At 48.4% G+C, this 19815-nt stretch overlaps 1 protein-coding gene across 4 annotated transcripts in view; it reads right to left on the bottom strand.

Moving 5' to 3' along the window:
• ANKRD17 (ankyrin repeat domain 17) overlaps positions 1 to 17485 on the bottom strand; it is a 69094-nt gene extending 51609 nt beyond the window's left edge. For 3 of the 4 annotated variants that reach the window (XM_038134317.1, XM_038134313.1, XM_038134312.1), the window contains exon 1: positions 16972 to 17485. In XM_038134317.1, coding sequence (XP_037990245.1) covers positions 16972 to 17340 — 369 coding nt within the window. In that variant the 5' untranslated portion in view covers positions 17341 to 17485. Of the gene's footprint in view, positions 1 to 891; positions 1007 to 16971 lie in introns of those variants that run through there. The other variant, XM_038134314.1, reaches the window with a different exon arrangement.
• Between the last annotated feature and the right edge of the window lie 2330 nt (positions 17486 to 19815).

A 19815-nucleotide genomic window follows, 5' to 3' on the forward strand; every position in this document is an offset into this window, starting at 1 on the left:
GATCTACTTGTGTAGAGAAAGAAAGAACAGGCTACATTTATACAACTGGAAATGCAGTAAGAGAAATTACACACTGCAACAAATGTGCCTCTCTGCTCTGCTGAGACCCCACCTCGAGTCCTGCCTCCAGCTCTGGGGTCCCCAGCACAGGAAGGACATGGAACTGCTGGAGAGACTCCAGAGAAAGCCACCACGGTGATCAGAGGGATGGAGCCCCTTTGCTATGAAGAAAGGCTGAGAGAATTGGCATTGTTCAGCTTGGAAGAAAAAAGGCTTGGGGGTGACCCAATTGGGGCCTTCCAGCACCTGAAAGGAATTTGCAGGAAAAAGGAGGAGACACTACTTACAAGAGTGTGTAGTGACAGGACAAGTGGGAATGGCTTTGAATTGACTGAGAGTAGATTTAAATATCAGGAAGAAATCCTTCCTGTGAGGGTGCTGGGGCCCTAGCACAGATCGCCCACAGAAGCTGTGACTGCGCCTGGATCCCTGCAAGTGTCCAGGGCCAGGCTGGACGGGGCCCGGAGCAACCTGGGCTAGTGGGAGGTGCCCCTGCCCAGGGCACAGGGCTGGAACGGGATGATCGCCAGGCTCCCTTCCAACCCAAGCCATTCCGCGATTCCACGATTCTATGAAACGGAAACACTGGCAACAAAGATTAAAAGAGAGAGAGTTATGGCAGGCAGCGGCCGAAATCCCCGCTAACGTGACCGCAATGTCACCCCCGGGGCCGCGCGTCCCGCACCCCTCCCGCCGCGGGGGCAGCGCCGGTGCCCGGCCCCGGCCGCCCGGGCCCCACCGAGCGCCGCAGCCCCAACGGCCGGCGCCGGGGGGCCGGCCCCGCGGCCCCCCGCCATCCCGCGGCCCCCTTTGTTCGCGCCCCGGCCGTACCTCCAGGATGTCCTCCAGCACGTACGCCTCCATCGCGGCCGCCCGCGCCCCGCCTCACCGCGCCGCCGCCATGCCCCGCCGCCCCCTCCCTCACGGCCGGGCCCCCCCCGCCGGCGGCACGGGAACAGGAAATGGACCGTTCCACCCCGTGCGCGCCCGGCGCCTACCACCGCGTGCGGAGGGGGGCTGCGCGCCGCTCCCCAACGCCCGCCGCCGGCGCCGCAGGCACGGCATCACGGAGGAATTCAACGCAACGAGGCCGAGCAGAACCTGCTCGTTTGTACGTGTCCCGCGGATCACTGCACCGCCTTCCCCGCCGGGAACTCGCAGAGGCCCCGGCCCGTAGGTTAGGCAGATCCGTGCCGTGGCACATTCGTTTCTGGGCTGTGACCTGTCTCGCCATCACACCAGAAGCTCCCGAAGCTCCTCCAAGCGCTGCTCCAGCCGCTGCCCTCAGCCCTCCCTCCTGCGCCCAGCTCCCGGGGGGCAGGAGCTCCAGAAACAGGCTGTGACACCAGGAGAAAAAGGTGCCCTCAGCCCTCCCTCCTGCGCCCAGCTCCCGGGGGGCAGGAGCTCCAGAAACAGGCTGTGACACCAGGAGAAAAAGGTGCCCTCAGCCCTCCCTCCTGCGCCCAGCTCCCGGGGGGCAGGAGCTCCAGAAACAGGCTGTGACACCAGGAGAAAAAGGTCTCCACAATGCAGCTCTGAGAAACATCATCAGCTACCCACCCAGGTGAGTACCCACTTCCCACCTACACACTTCTCTGCTTAACCCAAAACATCAAATGGACCAAAAGATGCCATCTTACATATTCAATAACGCTAGGCGACAGGGATGCCAATTCTGTAAGCAGCGGGTCAAAATCACTGAGCAATCATATCTGCAGCTCTCAAAATAAGTAATTTTCCAGTTCAAAACATTCAGCATAATAAATCTCGTCAACCCCCCCAAAAAACTCCTCTCTCATGATGTCATTTCAGCAGAGCACAATGGAGTCCAATGGCCAAGGGAATTCAATTCACATTTTCGCTTGAAGAAACACTCATAGTAATCACTTCGTTCAACTATCTTTTTCCAAAAAATACTAATTGTTCAAAACACTCACTTAACAGCAAGAATATTCTTACCTGTATTTAAAAAGCTGGCCAGACTGGCTAGTAACATCACAGAGAGAAATTCCAGTTCATCATTATACATTTTAGGTGAAGGTGCATTCTTCCATTTAAAAATGTTATTTAACCACCAAAAATGGCAATTACATTCTACTCACTTATTACAAAGCCCCTCATTTCACACAAACTCAACACCTGCCCGGGCCGTCCATTTTCCCACTCTTTTTCCACCTGAGGGAACACCCCCGATTTTACAGTTTTACAATAACTAATTCAAGGAAGACCCACAGAACAATATTCCTCTGTTCCTCCGGAATCATGCTTTCAGGGTGGCATTTCCAACATCCCCAGCAGCCCCTTGCAACTGTTCCCGTGTACATGAAACCCAGCAATACTGCACAAACATTAGCCCAAGTACAAAGCTGTCCCTGACAGCTTGAAGGATTTCTTTGTATATATATATAAAAAAAGGAAAAAACCAGCCACCACCTCCCACATAACACTCATGTCTCAAAAGACAAGTTATTCAGTCTTCTGAGCCTCAGAAAGAATTAACAGATACCTTATATCACACCAAAAAAAAAAAAAAAAGAAAGAAAAAAAAGAAGCTTAAAGCACACAACTTAGCACTGAGCTAGAGATACTTCACATGACACCACTGAAAACACTTTCAAATGCAAAGGCAGCATTACACAGGAACAAAAGCAGCTGTCTGCTCCACACAGGGCAAGCTGCACAGCACGGGCTCCCCCAGATCCACAAACCAAGCGCCAGATTTTCAGGAGAAGAAGGAACACCATCACCTTCAGAGCTGAACCATTTCCCTTTCTGCTCAGGAAACTGCAGAGCTCTGCCTGCAACAGCATCACTTCACTTCCAAACCCTGAGCCAAAGAACAATTCAGAGCTTCCCTTAGCCCATGAGAGATGTGAGGACTCTACATGTGAGCCATGAGGGCAGTGAAAAACCGTCCTGGCATTGAAAGCAAGTCACCCTCAACATCTGCTTGAGGGCAGCAAAGAAAACATTGCAAATTTCACACTCAGAACCTCAATACCCAATCCTTCCTCCTCTCCTCTGGACCACCTTAACCTGCAGCTTTCTGCTTCTGGCTTAGAAAGAAGCACTTGCTTGCAAAATGAGATCTCAGACTTTGTTTCATACTTCAAAAATATTTACAGTATGGAATACCAAATTCTAAAAAGCCAATCCCCAGCTCTTGATGTTTTACTGAAGATCTCATAGTGGCGTAAAGGCTTTAACACAAGCTTTCGTTCTGTTCCTGAAAAATAAAGGAAAAAGCCAAAAAAACTTCGAGAAAAAAAACCAAAAAAAATATTTAAAACCTTGCAAATATTTCTTTTGTCTTTCTACTGTGATTTTGGGTTTCACACACAAGTCAGAAAACACATCTTCAATTCTGCACAGGCAAACACGAACCCATTTCATCCTCACCTTCAAGTCCAGCTCTAGGAATTACCTGAAGCGGTTGATTAGCAAAGATAAAACACATTATCGCTTCCAAACATCTCAGCTCCTCCTTGAAAGCTAACAATCTTTATTTAGCCTTATGCTGAAGGGCATGATCCACTCAGTGCCCTCATTTGTCACCATCCACTAGTAAAAATCAGCCTGTTCTTCTGACCAAAAGCCCTAAAGCCATGCAGCTGTCTGAGCTGTGTGCATCCACCACGTCCCCCACGCTCTGTGAGCCTAAAGCGCACGAAGCCCCTCTGCTCCCCCACAGAAGATGGGAGAGAGCACACCTGAAGTGCAGCTTGAGGAGACAGATTGAAAAATGGGGAACAAAGCCCTGTTTCCAGCCCCGTGGAGCGTGTTAAACCAAGGGGAATCCTGAGAGTGTCCTGACAAAAGCCAAGCTAGGGATGGGTACAAACCAAGGCTGGTTCGCTCCGCACTGTGCTCCCCGCACAGCACTGGTAACTCTGTGGGAATGGCCAAGGGGAGAAGAAAAGCCTCCACAAGAACCCAGCTGTTCACGCAGAGCAGAGCTGGGCACGCTCAAGAGCTCGCAGGCGGTTTTTAGGAAGATCTTTCCCTCCAACCTTCCGGTAGCACGCAAGGCAGCAGCGGTTCTGACCCGGCATCACGTCACCCTGAAGCACAAGCATTTCAACCATTGATCCGAGACAGATTCTGGCACCCAGAAATGTGAGCATTGAACAATCGATCAGACAATTCCCACTCTCAGATCACAAAAGCACATTGTTATCTAGTTACAGCTGATCGAGCAGTACTGGTCACCAACTGTCCCAAAGCATACAAACACACTTTTTTTGTGTGTGCTTTCAGAGCACAGTGTCAAGGTTGGGCTGTTCAAACCCTGCCCCACGCAGCTGCTTACTAACACCTTATTCAGCAAGATCACGAGGTGCATTAATTACTAAAAAAACCAAATCATTCTGAGAAGACAAAAAGGAGAGTTGAAGACAGGCCCTCAATACAGTACCAATTATCAGTTAAACCCTTTAGTAGGCATTCCCAAGTATTTCCCTTTCCACAGTCAGACAGAACCCTAAAGTTCTTGAGACAATTAAGACCAAACACCAGAGTGGGTTTCCAGCCCAAATTTTGTGACATTCTGATTATCTGCTGGAGTGCCAGGAGGCAAAACCCCCAGCACTGTCACACGGAATACCTTGAAAACTGAGGCACCTATCACACTGAAAAATCCAAACAAGATACACACACAAGATGGGCATTTCACTTGAATTTGAAATACCCTTGGAATCATAAGACTCAGTTAATGCACCGAGGGAAAAATTCCACCATTAAAACCTTCAAATGACCAAGTTTGCTCTTCTAATATGAAACAGAAAACCATGACAAGATACAGGAACAGTTGCTGGCATGCAAGAAAAATACTCTGTGCAAGGAATATCCACACAGATTTTTCCAAGGCTGCCTCAAACTTGTGTTGGGCCCAATTCTTCAGTTTTTAGAGTGATGATAATCCCACCTACGTTCATTTTGCTGGACTGAACCCAGTTCTTCAGATCTGCTCTCCGAATAAAAACAATTTTTCAAACCCCTTTACAACTAAGCCAGAACTGAATGTTTCCCCAAACAGACACCCCTAAGGGTACTCACTGCTCCAGATACATGCACTAGGATTTATCAACCTTCATTAGGAGCTACAGCCTACAACTTGCAGGTCTCCATCATATCAGTACAACCACCAAGACACTAAAAACCTTCTTCTCTGCTACTTCTTTTCTAAACACAAAAAAACCTTGCTATACCCCAAAAGCATCCTCTCTGCTTTGGGGCAGTTTGCATCAGCCACCACGTGGTGCAATTTTTAAGGTCCCTTAGTTCTATGTCACTACAAAACAAAATGAGCTTTAAACCTACTGTTTCAGGTTCTCCCTCCAGAGAGATTCATCCAACTCCTTCTAGATCCTCGGTGGTAACATAAAAACAAGTCAGCCCAAACCCGAACCTCGGGCATCGCCCGAAGTCATGACCCCCATCTGGTTTTTCTATTTTCACGTTGTATATTGGTTTCTTTTACTTCACTTCTTGCAGCAATCCCAGCTCTGCAGTTGTCAGCCTGACTACATTTCCAGCATCCTTCAGGCAGGTCCTTTACTGAAATTCCAAATAAAAGAAACCTACTTTCTTCCTTTCCTTTTCATTATTGTGGTGGGGATGTGCAAGGATGATGGGCTTCAACCTGATAAATACTGAAGACATACTTTTATTCTGATTTTTTTATTCTCTCAGCCTTATAATTCAATGTCTCTCTCTAAACATTTCAGACTTTGCTGCCAAAAGCTGCAGTGGAGCTTTCACATGAGTTTTGTAGTCACAAGATGATCCTTCCTGCCCATTGTCATTATCACACCCCCCTCGATTCAGCTCCGTTATCTCCCACAGACAAAGAGACTTTGATAACCAAGCCACATATTTTTCTCCTCTAACAACCATGTAACAACTTTTTTTGACCATCCAAGACAGTTTCCCACTCAAAAACTAATTTTCCTGCCAAGACAGATCTTTCATTTCTCTCCAGCCTATTCTTCCCTTGGCCTAGGGCAGCAGCAAGGCATTCCAGACCCTTCTGACACATTCAGTGTTTTCTGTTCAGTTAGTGTTACTCCTTTTGGTCAAGGGACAGAGCTGGCAAGGATGGAATTCTATTCCTTATGCTAACCATGAGATCTAGGTTTTCCACAGCTCCAGGAAAGAAGAATCTGGAAAAGGTGTCTGATGTAACTACCTTTGAAATTAGCACCACAATTAGCACATCCCGAGGGTTTTTTATGCCCATTTAAAAGACTGCATAACACTGAAAAGGATTCAAGGCTGAGTGTTGAGAGACTAGGATAGTTATGACCTGTCCGATGGAGTAACTTCCACAATCCCTTCACCAAGCCCTCCTCCAATCTGCTCTCCCTGAACACAAGCATGAGGCCGGGGAAGCTGACTTGGCAGCTTGCAGGAACTGTCAGGATGTGGTGGGATCAGGGGATATAAGGACTCCAGGCCCAGAGAAGCCTTCTCAAAGAGTTGGAAACCTCCTCCCTGTAATAGCTGGGGAATTAGGAGTTTCAGCATTCCAGCTGCATTGCCATTTCATAGAGGATTTCTCATTCAAGGGTCAGTAGAAAAAGTGATTAATTCCATGACTGAATAAAGAGTTATTAGCATCATCACACCAAGAAGTTAAGAGAAATGCAAAGATTCACCACCAGATCATACAATCTCAGCCAAAAAGCACTCAGTTTATAGCACTTTTCCCAGGAACCTGAAGTCAGGGAATGTCAAAAAGCAAGCTCTGTCTGGAGGGAGACTGCAACACTCTGGTCAAGAGTTGTGAGCTTATCATCCTCACTTTATCAGCAGCCTCTTGCTGTTGTACCATCCATCTTGAGCCAGAAGCCAGAGGCACAATATAAAAACATTTCTGCATTAAGTCCTTATTTATCCCTGCCTAAATGCATCTGACACCTGGGCAGAGTTTTTACAGCCCAGCAAGCAAGCAGCATGCTGGCACAGAGAGACAAACCCTGCTCATCAGCCAGGAGCCTTCCGCCCTGGTCAGCGCTGACACCAGCCCTGTTCTTCTGGATTTCAACATCTGAGGCAAACCCAAGCACGGAAAAAGGAGCAAAGAAAGTATCTGTACTCATCCACAGCACTGCCCTGAAGATGAACTGAATACAACATCACTAAAAAACAACCAGGAGATGATAGCTCCTATGATTTTGCTGCGGAGGAACTGCCCAGTGCAAATTCAAATGTACCTGACAAGAGGTGAAAAAGGGAGACAAAAATCACACGAGCATTTTGAAAGGGTTTTTTGGCAGAAATGTAAGATTACTGGTGGACATGCTTGTCTAAGGGGAGCTTCCTATTAGAGATCTTGCTTTCAGTTATCCATAGAGTAAACCCAGTAAGTTTTCACTGGGCAATACAATGCTCCAAGTCCTTTGGCCAAGGACTTGGAACACACTGAAGAACCCTGGTTTTGGGAAAAACCCAAGTGAAATGAGGGACATGGAAGATCCTTCTCCAAATGAATCAATTCCTATTCCTTTCTCCTTCCACATGTGAAATACTGGAGACAGAAAAGCTGTGTGTAACCAAGCAGCACCTGCAGTCCAACAACATTCATACTAACACCTCTCAAATCCTAAGGCAGGTACTAATGCAAGGTACCTCCACATTAGAACATGAAAATTGGAGTGCAAGTTCTTAAAAAGTTTTCAAGTGCAGACACGTTCCCTGCCAAGAATAAGGAAACCTTAAACCAGGAAAAGCCACTATTTAGGACAAAGTCTCCTACTCCTTTTTAAGTGGCCTCATCTAGCATTTACTTCCACACATAAATTCTAACTGAGTGAATATTATATTAAGTACTCACACATCAAACTCTAATCCAGGACCTGCTGGACTGGGATGTCCCTGCCTTCCTTTTCCTGGCAGTGAACCGGATGGTTGTTTCAACAGCTCTACATCCAGGCTGTTCATCGTGAATTTGGACTGGGTTAATACCAGATTTTGAAACCTATTCCAAAAGCAGGAACCATAACAATGCACTTGATGTTTCTTTCTTGTACAAAACCCTCAATAATCAGAGTTACTCAGCTGGCATCTTCAAACTGACAGACTAAAACGGCTGGAAATCCTACTCCATTCACTGACAGCAATACCAAGCCTGGAATTTAACAGAACAAGCTGCTGGACAAGGCTGAAGAAGGAAAAATACATAAACTGAATGAAAAATGAGATACTAATGTCATCTTTGTTTTCATTTAATATGGTTGTTCATTTCCTTGTTCATCTGAGGTTACCTGGAAGATCAGGACAGACTGGGGACCACAGAGCACAACTCCCAGCATTTACTACCAGTGTAGTCGGACCAGGTGCCAGACAGAAACACTTGCAGCTGAGCACTGGAGCTCAGGACCTCCTGTTCCCCATCCCCTCTTCCCTGGGCCTCCAGAAATAAAACCACAGGTTCACTTTATCTCACATTAACAGAAGATACCACATTTAACTCGCAAACACCTGCCCTCAATTCAACATGTGCTCACAGTAAGAGCCTGATTTTAGCCCAAGACTAACCTTAAAGTATCGGGCTAAAATCAGAGTCCAAGAGTCCAAAACAAAACAAAACAAATCTTAAACCCTCCTCAAACCCCTCACTGCCCTAGCAGGCAAGCTCAAGCCCCCTGTCAACCCAACACACCCCTCCCACAGAAGAACACTTGCTTCCCCTCCGCATTTAAATCACATCATACACACAAAGCCTGACAAAATTATTTTACTATGACCAAGTTTAATAAATGCTGATGAAGTTGACAACAAGTTTTTCAAAAAACTAAGTATCTTCTGGACAATAGTTTTGTTATAAAAACAATTGCTGGAGTTATTTCTATTAACAAGTATTCCCAAGGTTTTTGGAAAGGCTGTACTCTGTAACAGCCAATTCTGGATTACAATGAAAGCCACCATCGAACACATCTGCCTTTCTTGAGAACGCTTTGGCAATTTTTTAAAATGTCATTTCTTTAAATAAAGTTCTTTAAGTTCTACTGGTAACCTAACTCCAAATCTAATTCGGTCAAGCAAGTGCTTGTTGGGTGTCACTACTTCACCCACTTGTACAAAACCAGTAAATTATTATTGTTGTAAGATTTTTCCAGGCCTAACTCAGGTTTTGGCTGTTTAGTTACTCAGATGTAACTAAACAATGCTGGGCCGCAGCAGCTCCAAAGCACAGGGAAATCAGCATCCATATCAACTGTGATAACAGACAAGGCCCCTGGCACAGCTGTGCCACCAGTGCTCAGCTCCAGAGGGCACAGGGAGAGACATTCCCTGCTCGGGGCTGAGGGAAGCTCCTAAGCCAACCCATCACACCGGGCCACTCCCCAACCCAAGCACTGCTGCAGAACCCAGCTGTGGTGCAGGCACTGGCCTGCTTCTAAAACCCACCTCAACCTAAAGACACTAGGACATTTTCTCACCTTGAAGACGAAAGTGCACTTAGAGAGTGATTTCACGCAGAACTGCAGACATTTCCCCCCTCATGCAAGCTCCAGAAAAGCCCTTTCCTGAAGTTCAGCACAGAAAGTTGCCCACTATATTTATCCCCGCGGAGTTCTTTGATCAAGTTGATTCTCCTCAAAAATACCAGCATGCTGTTATGCCAGCTTTCACTTCTGCTAGTGACAGAGATGGACAGAAGGCATATGTTCATCCCTGGAGCAGACTGCAGCATTCAAAGTGCTTTTTTCTTGAAGCCAGCTTGGTTTTTTGTGTTATGATTACGATCACAATTGTGACTTTTTTAGTCAGTCTCCAAAGTGACTCCTTTGCTGCACTGCACTAAGTGACAAAAAAAGCGACGGTGATAAAACAAAAGGCTGCAGTATTTTAATGAAATCCTGCTTAATTTCTCTCTTTCTCCCTATCCTTAATACACTGCTTTCAAGAACTGGAACAAATACCAGAGACAAAAGTCAGTGCTGATTTTATCTGAAGAAGTTCGAAGTTTTTAAGCTACACGCAAAAAAAAAAAAAAAAAAAAAAAAAAAAGATCTGTTCCAGTCACTTCCAAACAGAAGATCCAGAGGAAGTGTCAAGAGGACTAGTCTGCCCTTGAAGACAAAGATTCTCACTGATCTGTACCATTCTTACCAAATGGAGTCCTCAGAAACAAGGCAAACGTTTTCCATGACAGGGATTTAAATGAATTATCCCACCAAAAGAGGCAGTGCTCACCCTCCTCCCTGCCTGAGTTCCTGCTCTTCGCTGTGTCAGCACAAGCTCCGGTGCCTGACAAACTGGGTCCAGGAACTGATCAACTGGAAATGCGTTTTTTCTCTTACTGAGGGCTTTTTTTCAACGACATCATTTCCCAAGTGGCTGGGAGGAGCACCGAATGCCTTTTTTTTTTGCCTTCCTCCAAGCCCAACTCCCCCAGCTTCAGTGGGATTAGTACCCACGCTGGTGCAGGGGCTGAACAGCACCGAGCACTTGAGGGAAAAAACCAAGTCACATCATGACTTGAACATTTCAACTTCATTAAAGCATTGTTCCCCATTCTGTGGAGGAGAACAATTCGCACCCGCACTACAGCATCAAGAGGAAAATTCCACTGGCAAGGCGTTTCAGGACAAGACTGAACAGAAGGCAAGAATACCTCAAGTCTGGAAATGGGAAAGCTCCAGGACAGGAAAACACGTGAGTCACCTGCCAGACACAGAGGCACGAGGGAGCTCCAGCTTCTCCTTCAAGTGTTTAGTTTTTTTCTTGCGTGTGGGAAGGACTGGGAGGTACAGCTGGGGAGGATAAGAGCGACCTTCCTCCTCCTATCTCTGAATCATTCCCTGCCCGAGAGGGGGGGGGTTCAGATACTCCCCTTCTGCTGGGATTGCAGTCCCCAAAACTGCTCCTGCACAGCTGGGCAGATGAACAGACTCTGAAAGAGCCATTCCTTGTACTTCAGCGCAAGGCAGAGCAAACCCTAGACTAAATATGAGGCAGCCCCCTCAGCAGCAGTTTGAACTTGTATTACAGAGTGCAAAATGTCTTCGGTTTTAACCTAGAAAATAAAAAATCTAGACACTTTTTGATTGTTTCAGGTTAAACTTGAGGAGAATGGAAGTCAAAACCCCAAACTGATATTCTAAATAGCAACATTTCATCATATTTCTTAATGTTCCAACATCTTTCTAGCTCTGAGCAGCTGCTTATTTGGACACATTATCCGCTCTTGATGATTAATACAACATAAGATACTGGGGTGGGGCAGGGAAAAACATAAAATCAAGGTTTACTTCAGCTCATTTCCTAAAATATACCATTATGCTCCAGGAATTTGAGGATGCAGGTGAAATACAGAAGAGGAATGACTCCTACACATCAAACACCAGTAATTTGAATTTGTCAAAAACTGCTTTGGGAAACGCCAACAGAATCACCCTAATGACAACATGCAGCCTAAAAGAAAATACTGCAAGCACAAACAAGGATGTATTAAAGGCGAGCTTGGCTTCGCGGCTGATTTTTAGCCTGCTGTACGACTATTACCTCCTGTGAAAACAAGGTGACACAACAGTTAAGTAATACCTCCGTGTGGCTTCAGCTCTCTGCACAGTCATGAGCTTAGGACGGCCTAAGGGGGATAACCCAGCTGAAAAACATCTGGAATACTGAGATAACCTCTCCTAGTACCCACTAACACAAAGCACTGCTCAGGGCAAACAGAGAGGAAATGCTGCCCTTCATTGGCCAACAATGGATTTTTTTTCTCCACAATTCCTGTGGAGGAAGGATTTTTTTTCTCCACAATGCCTGGATGGAGGTCACCAGAATTCCCACACTAACACCAAGACACGCTGATATTCACTGCTAACTTGACGTTAAGGAAGACTTTTCCCCTGAGAACACAGGTTAGCTCAATGACTTTAGCCAAACCATCTGCCAGCATTAGCCCTTGCTCACCAGCAGCTTTCTTACTCAACAGATCCCAAGTTATGGATGGGACAAAAGAAGGCCCACAGAGGCGCGGGAGCTCTACAGACACAGCACATCTTCAGGAGGTCATCTCAGTGGAGGCACCTACAAAGCCACACCACCCAGAAACCAGAAGCACAGCATTTCAGGAAAAAACACACCAAGTCTCCCCAGGCAGCCATGGATTCTGCTCAGATGGCCCAAAGACACTAACAGCAAATTTAGGGAATTTTTATTTTACACCAAGTTAAAAGGGCTTGTCCCCTTAACCTCCAAAACAAAGGCTTCTTACTTATCCTGGATCCGCAGCGTTGATTTTTCAATTCCTCAATCCAACTGCAAATCAGCTATATCCTAAATAAACACCAACAGTTTTGGTTTTGAAACACAGATAGAGGGGAAAAAAAACAAACACACATAATCCCATTTGCCTTCAACCTAGACAGAAGAGGAAATTCTCTCAGCTAAACCCCTTCCAGAGAAACCATTCTCTTTACAGAACTGAATTACTGGCTTAAAATGTGAGGTGCTTGGCTGCAGCCTGCACATGGGAATGGTGTTTATAAGGACATTTCCTGAAGAAATATCTAAGGAAGTAAACAAATTCACATGGCGCTGCCAATATTGAACTCCACCTTCTGCAGTGGTCACTTTCTGCTGGGGGGTTTCTTTTTCAGCCCAGATACTCACTGACCACCTGAATTAAATAAAGCACACAAAAATATAGTAATATTTAACAATTGGAAAAAAATTTAGGTCTAACCAACCTGATTTTGCTGGAAGCTAGTCCAGGAACAGTAAGGAAGGGATGTTAAGCAGTTCTGACTAATGCTTCCTGGGGTCAACTACAGCAGGTTTCACTACTGTGAAACCTGGTTGTGGGATTCCCCTATCAACAGCCCTGGGATAAGCCCTGAGATTTCAGGGATATTTGAGAACTATCCTACAGGATTTCTCTCCTATTTCCTCTTTTGAGTGGAAGAAACTAAGTGGTACAGGCAAAACACAGCTGAAACAGACAGGGGAGAAAAAATGACAAGTGAAGGGAACACATCACACAGTGGTCAAGCCAGGCAGGGTGGCCCTGCAGAATCCAAAGGCCTTACTCCAGCATTCTGATGAAGACTGTTGGGGTTAAAAAAAAAGGAAACAGACTGCTAAATAAATTCTGTGCTTCAAATCAGCTCATTTGAACACTTGGGCTCTTCAAGTCTTTTCCAATTTAAATATTAGAACCATGTGCTTGTGATGCTCTTGAAACCACACCAGGACGCCCAAGTTTTCAGATTAACTTGGCCTTAAATCTGAATCCAAGGAATTCAGAGCAGCTTCTTCTGCATGAAAAAATTTCAGAGGACTGGTGGTGTTGTGTTGTTCCACTTACTTGATCCTAGCAGCTCATTTCAATGACTATTTCAATAGCAGCTGAAAAAACAAAAATGAGCTTTTACTTCCAGGAGGCCCAAGTGAACCAAGAACACTTCAAAAACAGCCAAAACATCTCAAAAAGCATCCTTTGCATGCGACAGCGCTTGCAGGTACAGCTAACTGAGGATTATATTCTGGAAGGCTAACTTGCACAGCACCGAATAATCCAGCAACAGAGAAGGTAACAAACACACACAAATCCAAGGTGCATCCACACCTTGCATCATCACAAGATTCATGGACAAGATGGAACTTACAAATTCCCAAGATGGATATAAAGGGCAATTTTAAATTTCACTGCCAGCAGCAAACATCCTCCAAGTTCACAGACTGGAAATAAGCTTGTAAACAATTTTTATTACACAACTGAACCTTTCAGCGTTAAATAAGAGAAGCCCTAATGCACTCTGGACATCGGGTTTCTAAGCAGCACCTTGCTACGAGCACCTGCTCATTTTTCACACTTTTCACTACGAATGGAAGCGTTGAACAAAATTTGCACGCACAAGAACACTTGGAAGGAACCTGCAAGCTGACCTCCCCTGCTGTGTAACTCCTACTGTCATTCTTCTCATACCTCAAGATTCCTCTTCCTGTATACCACAAGAGGTTGCCAGTTTTTAACAACTGTTTTTTAGGGAAAAGGCAATTCACCTTTCACAGACAACACTAGACCCCAGTATCTAAAGACTTGGGGTTTTGGAGTGATTTGCTGCAATTTGAAAGATCAGCCTTGGAGGTTGCCATGAGCAGTGTCACAGGAGCTCATGAGGTTGCTGGTATGAAATTCCCATTAAACTTCTCCCAAAGCTCTCCACAGTGACTGTGTTGCCACACTGAGATCTGATGGAGTTCGGACATGGACACGAAAACAGCTGATCATAACTCTTGATTCCATTCCCTCAGCTCAGCAACAACTGAGCTGAACAATGTCTTCCTACTCCTGGGGTTTCTGAGACTCAGGATGCGCCAGGTTTCCCTTCAGAACTCCTTGGGCTTGTTGCTAGAGTACTCCTGATTTTTAGAAGCAGTCTCATTAGCAGTCAAATCTAGAAGCACTTTGCTTTGGAGATTAGAGAAGTCTTAATGTATTAAGCATGGGAAGGGCAAAAAATAGCCTAAGACAAACTATCTTAAGTTTACAGAGATAATAAAGGGAACGGCTGGGAGGGAACACCAGCTTCTGCAGCATTCCCACAGCAGTTTCCAGTCACAGCAAAACCAGCAACTTGCACTTCTTTGTGTTTTTCACTTCATGTGCCTTCCACGCTGCCCGCGGTCAGAAGACCACAATCCAACTGCAGAGCTGGGCACAACGCAAGAATATGTGAAACAAAATAAAATGTTAACCCCCAAACAACTGAAAAGCCCTTGGTTCCTACAGTGGGATTTTTTTAAAGCTTCTAAAAGCCAAAACCAGCCATCAAACAAGGAAACCTCCCTTTCACTGAGAACACTCAAGACACCTGTCCTCCCCAGAAGCTTCTGGGAGCGACATTCAGGTTGGATGCTCTGCTCCATTAATCAGGCCATCCTCATGTTCACATTCCTAAAAACTGTGACTTCAGCTATGGATATTCCACAAGCTGCATCCTTTTATCCTGAAGTCACCAGGAGAAAGACTAGAACAGATTTTTGCAAGCAACCTGCATGATCAAGAACAATTACCAATGAAGCACGTGGCATATATTTTGTTGTGAATCCTCAATTTCATCCTCTCAGTATTATTCACTTGCTCACTTAGCCCTGCTTAATATTTAATCCCAGACCACCCAGCCTGGGAAAGCCCTCGCTTAGGATGAGATGAAACCATCGGGGAAGCTTCCAGATGCCCAAACTGCCTTCACAAATTGCCTCTATCAGTATCCATGGCACATGCCACTCTGTCAAAGGAAAAAAATGAACTACTCTGCTGCCTCATGATATTTAATGACCACTGGCATTTCCTCCTCTCTGCAAGTCTCAAAGAATGTGAAACAGGTGCCCGTGGCTCTGAAGGCACAGCAAGCAGGCAAAGCCTCACCTCACCCACTACCTGTACTCCTCGGCTGTCTCTGCCCTTCTCACCCTGCTGCACGCAGGATTCCACCTGGGAGCTCCCAGTGTAAGCAGCCATTGGGAAGAACGGCTGCGGACCACTAAATAAAACCTGCCTGTGACTTCGCCGGCACGCTTGACACAAACTCTGTTCAATGTTTCCACCAGACGCAACTGATCTCGGGGCTTGTCAACCGATACATTGAAGTCACTGCAGGGCCTCCATCCCCTCCGCAAGTCCCAAAGGCCTGTGCCCAACAGAGCTCTCCAAGCACCTGTAGGACTGCTGGGCGACATAGCTCAGCAGCAAAGCAGTTATCCTACAAGTCCTACATCATAAAACCTTCTACCTACACAGGGATATCGACTCTGCTAAAAACCAACACCACAGAAACGAGAGTAGCGACGCGCTGAGACACGCTCACTGCGCGCCATTTATCTCAAACAGCTGGATAAAATGCTTCTAGTATCAACTTCGGCAGGAATGAAATGCAGAGTGCTGCTTAACTGTGGGAAAAGCTATCACCATCCCAGCCCAGCCCTTCCTCGAACCTATCAGACCCTTCCTTCCTGGCCAGTTTCTAACAGAACTGTAGATATATCGCTCGAAAGCAAAACCGCTGAGAAACCAAGTTCAAAGAAAAGCTAAAAAACTTGTCTGCAGACACTGCTCCAAAAAAACCCAAAAAAAAACCCAAACCAAAGCAGAAGTGAATGCTCACCTGGGGAGGTTACAGAATTAAAACCATTCAACAAAGCAACCCTGTGTGACTACATATGCAAATAAGGGGCTCCCAGCCTCACCGGCCTTGTCCAAAGATACCTACCTGAAAATGCTAACACCAGACAAAACCGGGTTATTGATGCTTCCCGTTTCTGCATCGCATGGAATCAGGGCGGCTTTCAGGTTCGGAGAAAACGCCACTCAACAGCTCAACAGCCTGGGCTCTCCGGCAGCCTTCGCCTGGCTGCACCTTCAGCTGCACCTTCACCTGCTTTACCTGCACGCTCTCTCCCAAACGACCCATTCCCACCGCTGGGCGCGCCAACACCTTTCCAGCCACGCAGCCAGCGCTCCGGCCTGCCTCCGGAGCCTCATCCCGGGCTCGCCAGCAGCGCTCCCACCGCTCGGCTCTGCCTCTCCCGGCTCCCGCGACCACGGCGACACAGCACACGGCACACAGCACCTGCGGCAGCCCCTGGGCCTTTCCCTTCGGGACACAGCCACACCAGGGATGCAGGCGGCCGCTGGCCGCGGCTCGCAGCGAGCCTCCGAGCCCTGGGGAAAGCCGGGGGGCGCTGGCCCCGCATCCCGGCGAGCAGGGGGGCCCGGCGGCTGCTCGCCGAGGCGGGGGTGACCGGAGGCCGGCAGCGGCCGTGCCCCGCCACGAGGTGCTGCCGCCCCTGCCCGGCCCTGCCGCAGGGCCGAGGGCGGGGGGAGCCGGGAGCGAGCTGGAATTATGAAACCGGATCGGCGGGGAAACCCCCGGGGCCTCCCCCGCGCCGTACCTCGGAGACCTCCTCTTCCTCCTCCTCCTCCTCCTCGTCTTCCTCCTCCTCCTCCTCCTCTTCCTCATCGTCGCTGCCGTTGTTGCTGCTCTCGCTGCCGCCGCCGCCGCTCTCGCTGCTGCTGGCCGGCCGGGCCGCCCGCCCGCCGCGCTTCGCCTTGCCCGGCACCGCCTTCTTCTTCAGCAGGAGGTCGCACACCCGCACCAGCCCGGCCGCCCCGGGCCCGCACGGCGACGGGGGCGCGGCGGGGCCGCTCGGCCCCTCCGGGGGACCGGGCCCCGCTGTGGCGCTGCCGGCCTCGCCGCCGCCGCCCTCGCCGCCTCCCTCCTCCGCCGTCACCGCTACCGCCGCGCCGACCGCCTTCTCCATGGCCGGAGAGGAAGGAAAAGGAGGGGAAGGAGGAGGAGGAGGAGGAGGAAAAAGAGGAGGAGGAGGCGCCCGCGGCCGCCGCTGCCTCGGTCACCTCTAGCGCCGGCGCCGCCGCCGCGCCAACTCTCGCGATACTTCCTGCGGCCGCCGCTCGCGCCGCTCCCGCTCCCCTCGCGCGGCGCGCGCTCGCGCCGTTCCCCTCACGCCGCCCGGCGCGCGCTCCCGCTCCCCTGGCGTCCCTGCCCCGCTCCCGGCAATGGAACCGCGGCGGCGGCGGCGGCGAAACACCCCTGTCCCACTCTTCCCCCCCCCCCCCCCCCTTCCACGCCTCCTTTCCCTTCCTTCCGCCCGCGCCGCCGCCTCGGTCACCGCCCCGGCGCCGGAACCGCCGCTGGCGTCATCAGCCTCAGCCTTCAGCCCGGTGCGCCTCGGTAAGGGCGACGGGCGCCTCGGCCTGGCCTCCGCGGGGAGCCTTCCCCGAGAGCCGCCCGGAGGTGCCGAGTTACCCCCGGTGTGTGGGGGCAGCGCTGCCCCCCGAGCGCGAGGGAGCGCGCCCAGGGCGGGAAAACCCCGTGAGGGAAGGCCCGTGTTGGAACCCCACAGCGCTCAGAATTCCGCCTAAAAGTGATGGTCTCTCACGCCTTGAGAACAGCATGCATTAAAAGGCAGCCTCCAAACGCCTCTGATAATAGCAGTTGGGGGAGGGGGCGTCGCTAAGAGGGTCAGAAAATAAATTGGTGGAGTATGGCTAAAAGTGGTGGTCAGCGGAACAGCAGAGCACAGAATTCCAGTTAAAAGCGATGTCCGAGAAACGACTGGACGTGGCAGCCAGTGGTGATCTGTCAAAGGTTGAAGTCGGTGGTCTTTTCCAGCCTTAGTGGTTCTGGGATTCTGTGTTGCACACAATTCCTTCCCACCAGGCACTCCACATTCAAGAGCAACCTCCAGAGCCCCGTTTTACAACAGTTTTCTTACAGTTTCACTAAAAATGACCAGCGTTAAGATGCCCGTGTCAATTTGACCGTGTTTCTTTAATGAAACTTTTGGACTATGTCATCATGCCCCGGTTCAGCCCTCAGGCCCCCCAGCCCAGATTTTCATCCCCAGAGTGTACTTGGGATATTAATACTGTTGTTGTCTCCATTAGGGCAGACCAAGTCCTGCAGCAGCCAAAGATAAACATATGTTAAACATAAGTTAAATGTGTTAAATATTTAAATTGTGGCTTCCTTGCTGAAGAAATGGGCTTTTCCCGTTTTTCTTTTTAGACCTGTTGGAAATAAAAATGATTTTCACCACAGAAACACATGATTGTAAAGATCAGTAATGGCTCTGTGCACTGGTACTGGTATTTGGAATTGGTGTTTCAAACCAACAACGCCAGTTCCGGTTCTCTTTTACAGAAATGAAAAGAGATTGTTGGCATTTGACTGCTTAGGTGTTTTCTTTTATTTGGCTGATGCTGGAGAGCACCAGTCAGGTGTGCAGCCCCTCTGAAATCACGCGTTCCTTTCTAAATAAATCCTCACCTGGCGCTCATCACGCCTTCCTATTCAACTTCTAATCTTCAGGTACAAGGTCTATATATATAGTATTATGTATCCACATATTACTGTTTTTTCCTTTATGAATATCTCTGCAGACGATAGTTTGGCGTGGTCCAGGAGGAATAAACTGAATACTGTAGCCACCCGCCTCCGACTTCCTGGTGGGGCTCTGCAGAAATCTCAAACCACACCAGCACGACATGTGTGATGGCAGATCAGTGACAAGAATACTTTTGTCCTCCTCTAAGTTTTTTTTTTTTGCATTAAATTTAATGCAAATGCTTTGATTTTCACTGGTTTCCATCGGGGTGCAAGCAGAGATTAAACCTTCGTGGCTTGTTACAATTATCTATAACATATATTTGGCATTTATGTCGTGTATTATTTGTTGTCATCACAAGAGGCAGAAAAGAGGCCTGTAAGTGAATATAGGTAACCTCAGCCCTACAGCCTGAGATTTGTGGTGTGACAAGGATGTCACTTCATTATTTGATCTGAGAGGTGGGTGACTTCCAACAAAACAAACCTGAGATGGCTCAGGCTGTCCGAGCAGCCACAGTTTGTCCAGATGCAGCACACTCCCCACCTGGGTGCGGGAAGGGTGGCTGCAGCGCTGGGTTTTACCCTCGGAGCTGTTGCTGCCCTCTCCCTGTCCCTTCCCAGGACGGTCAGAGGTGGGGAGTGGCCTCGAGTGACCGGCTGTGCCGCCGAGCTCGGGCCGCGGTTACCCTCAGCGACATTGTGTCACAAATCTGCCTTTGACACCGGCTGCGTTTGCACCTTATTCCAGTATCCATTCGGGCTGTTGGACTTGGGAAGGCTCCAGCCCCTTGCCAACGCAGGCAGCTATGGTATGTTATCTCCCTATCGCGCTCCGCAGCCCAGGCTCAGATGGAGCGCACTCAGCAGCACCGCTTGTGCTGGCACG

This window comes from Motacilla alba, chromosome 4, assembly GCF_015832195.1.
Source record: "Motacilla alba alba isolate MOTALB_02 chromosome 4, Motacilla_alba_V1.0_pri, whole genome shotgun sequence".
In the NCBI taxonomy this organism is placed as follows: domain Eukaryota; kingdom Metazoa; phylum Chordata; class Aves; order Passeriformes; family Motacillidae; genus Motacilla; species Motacilla alba.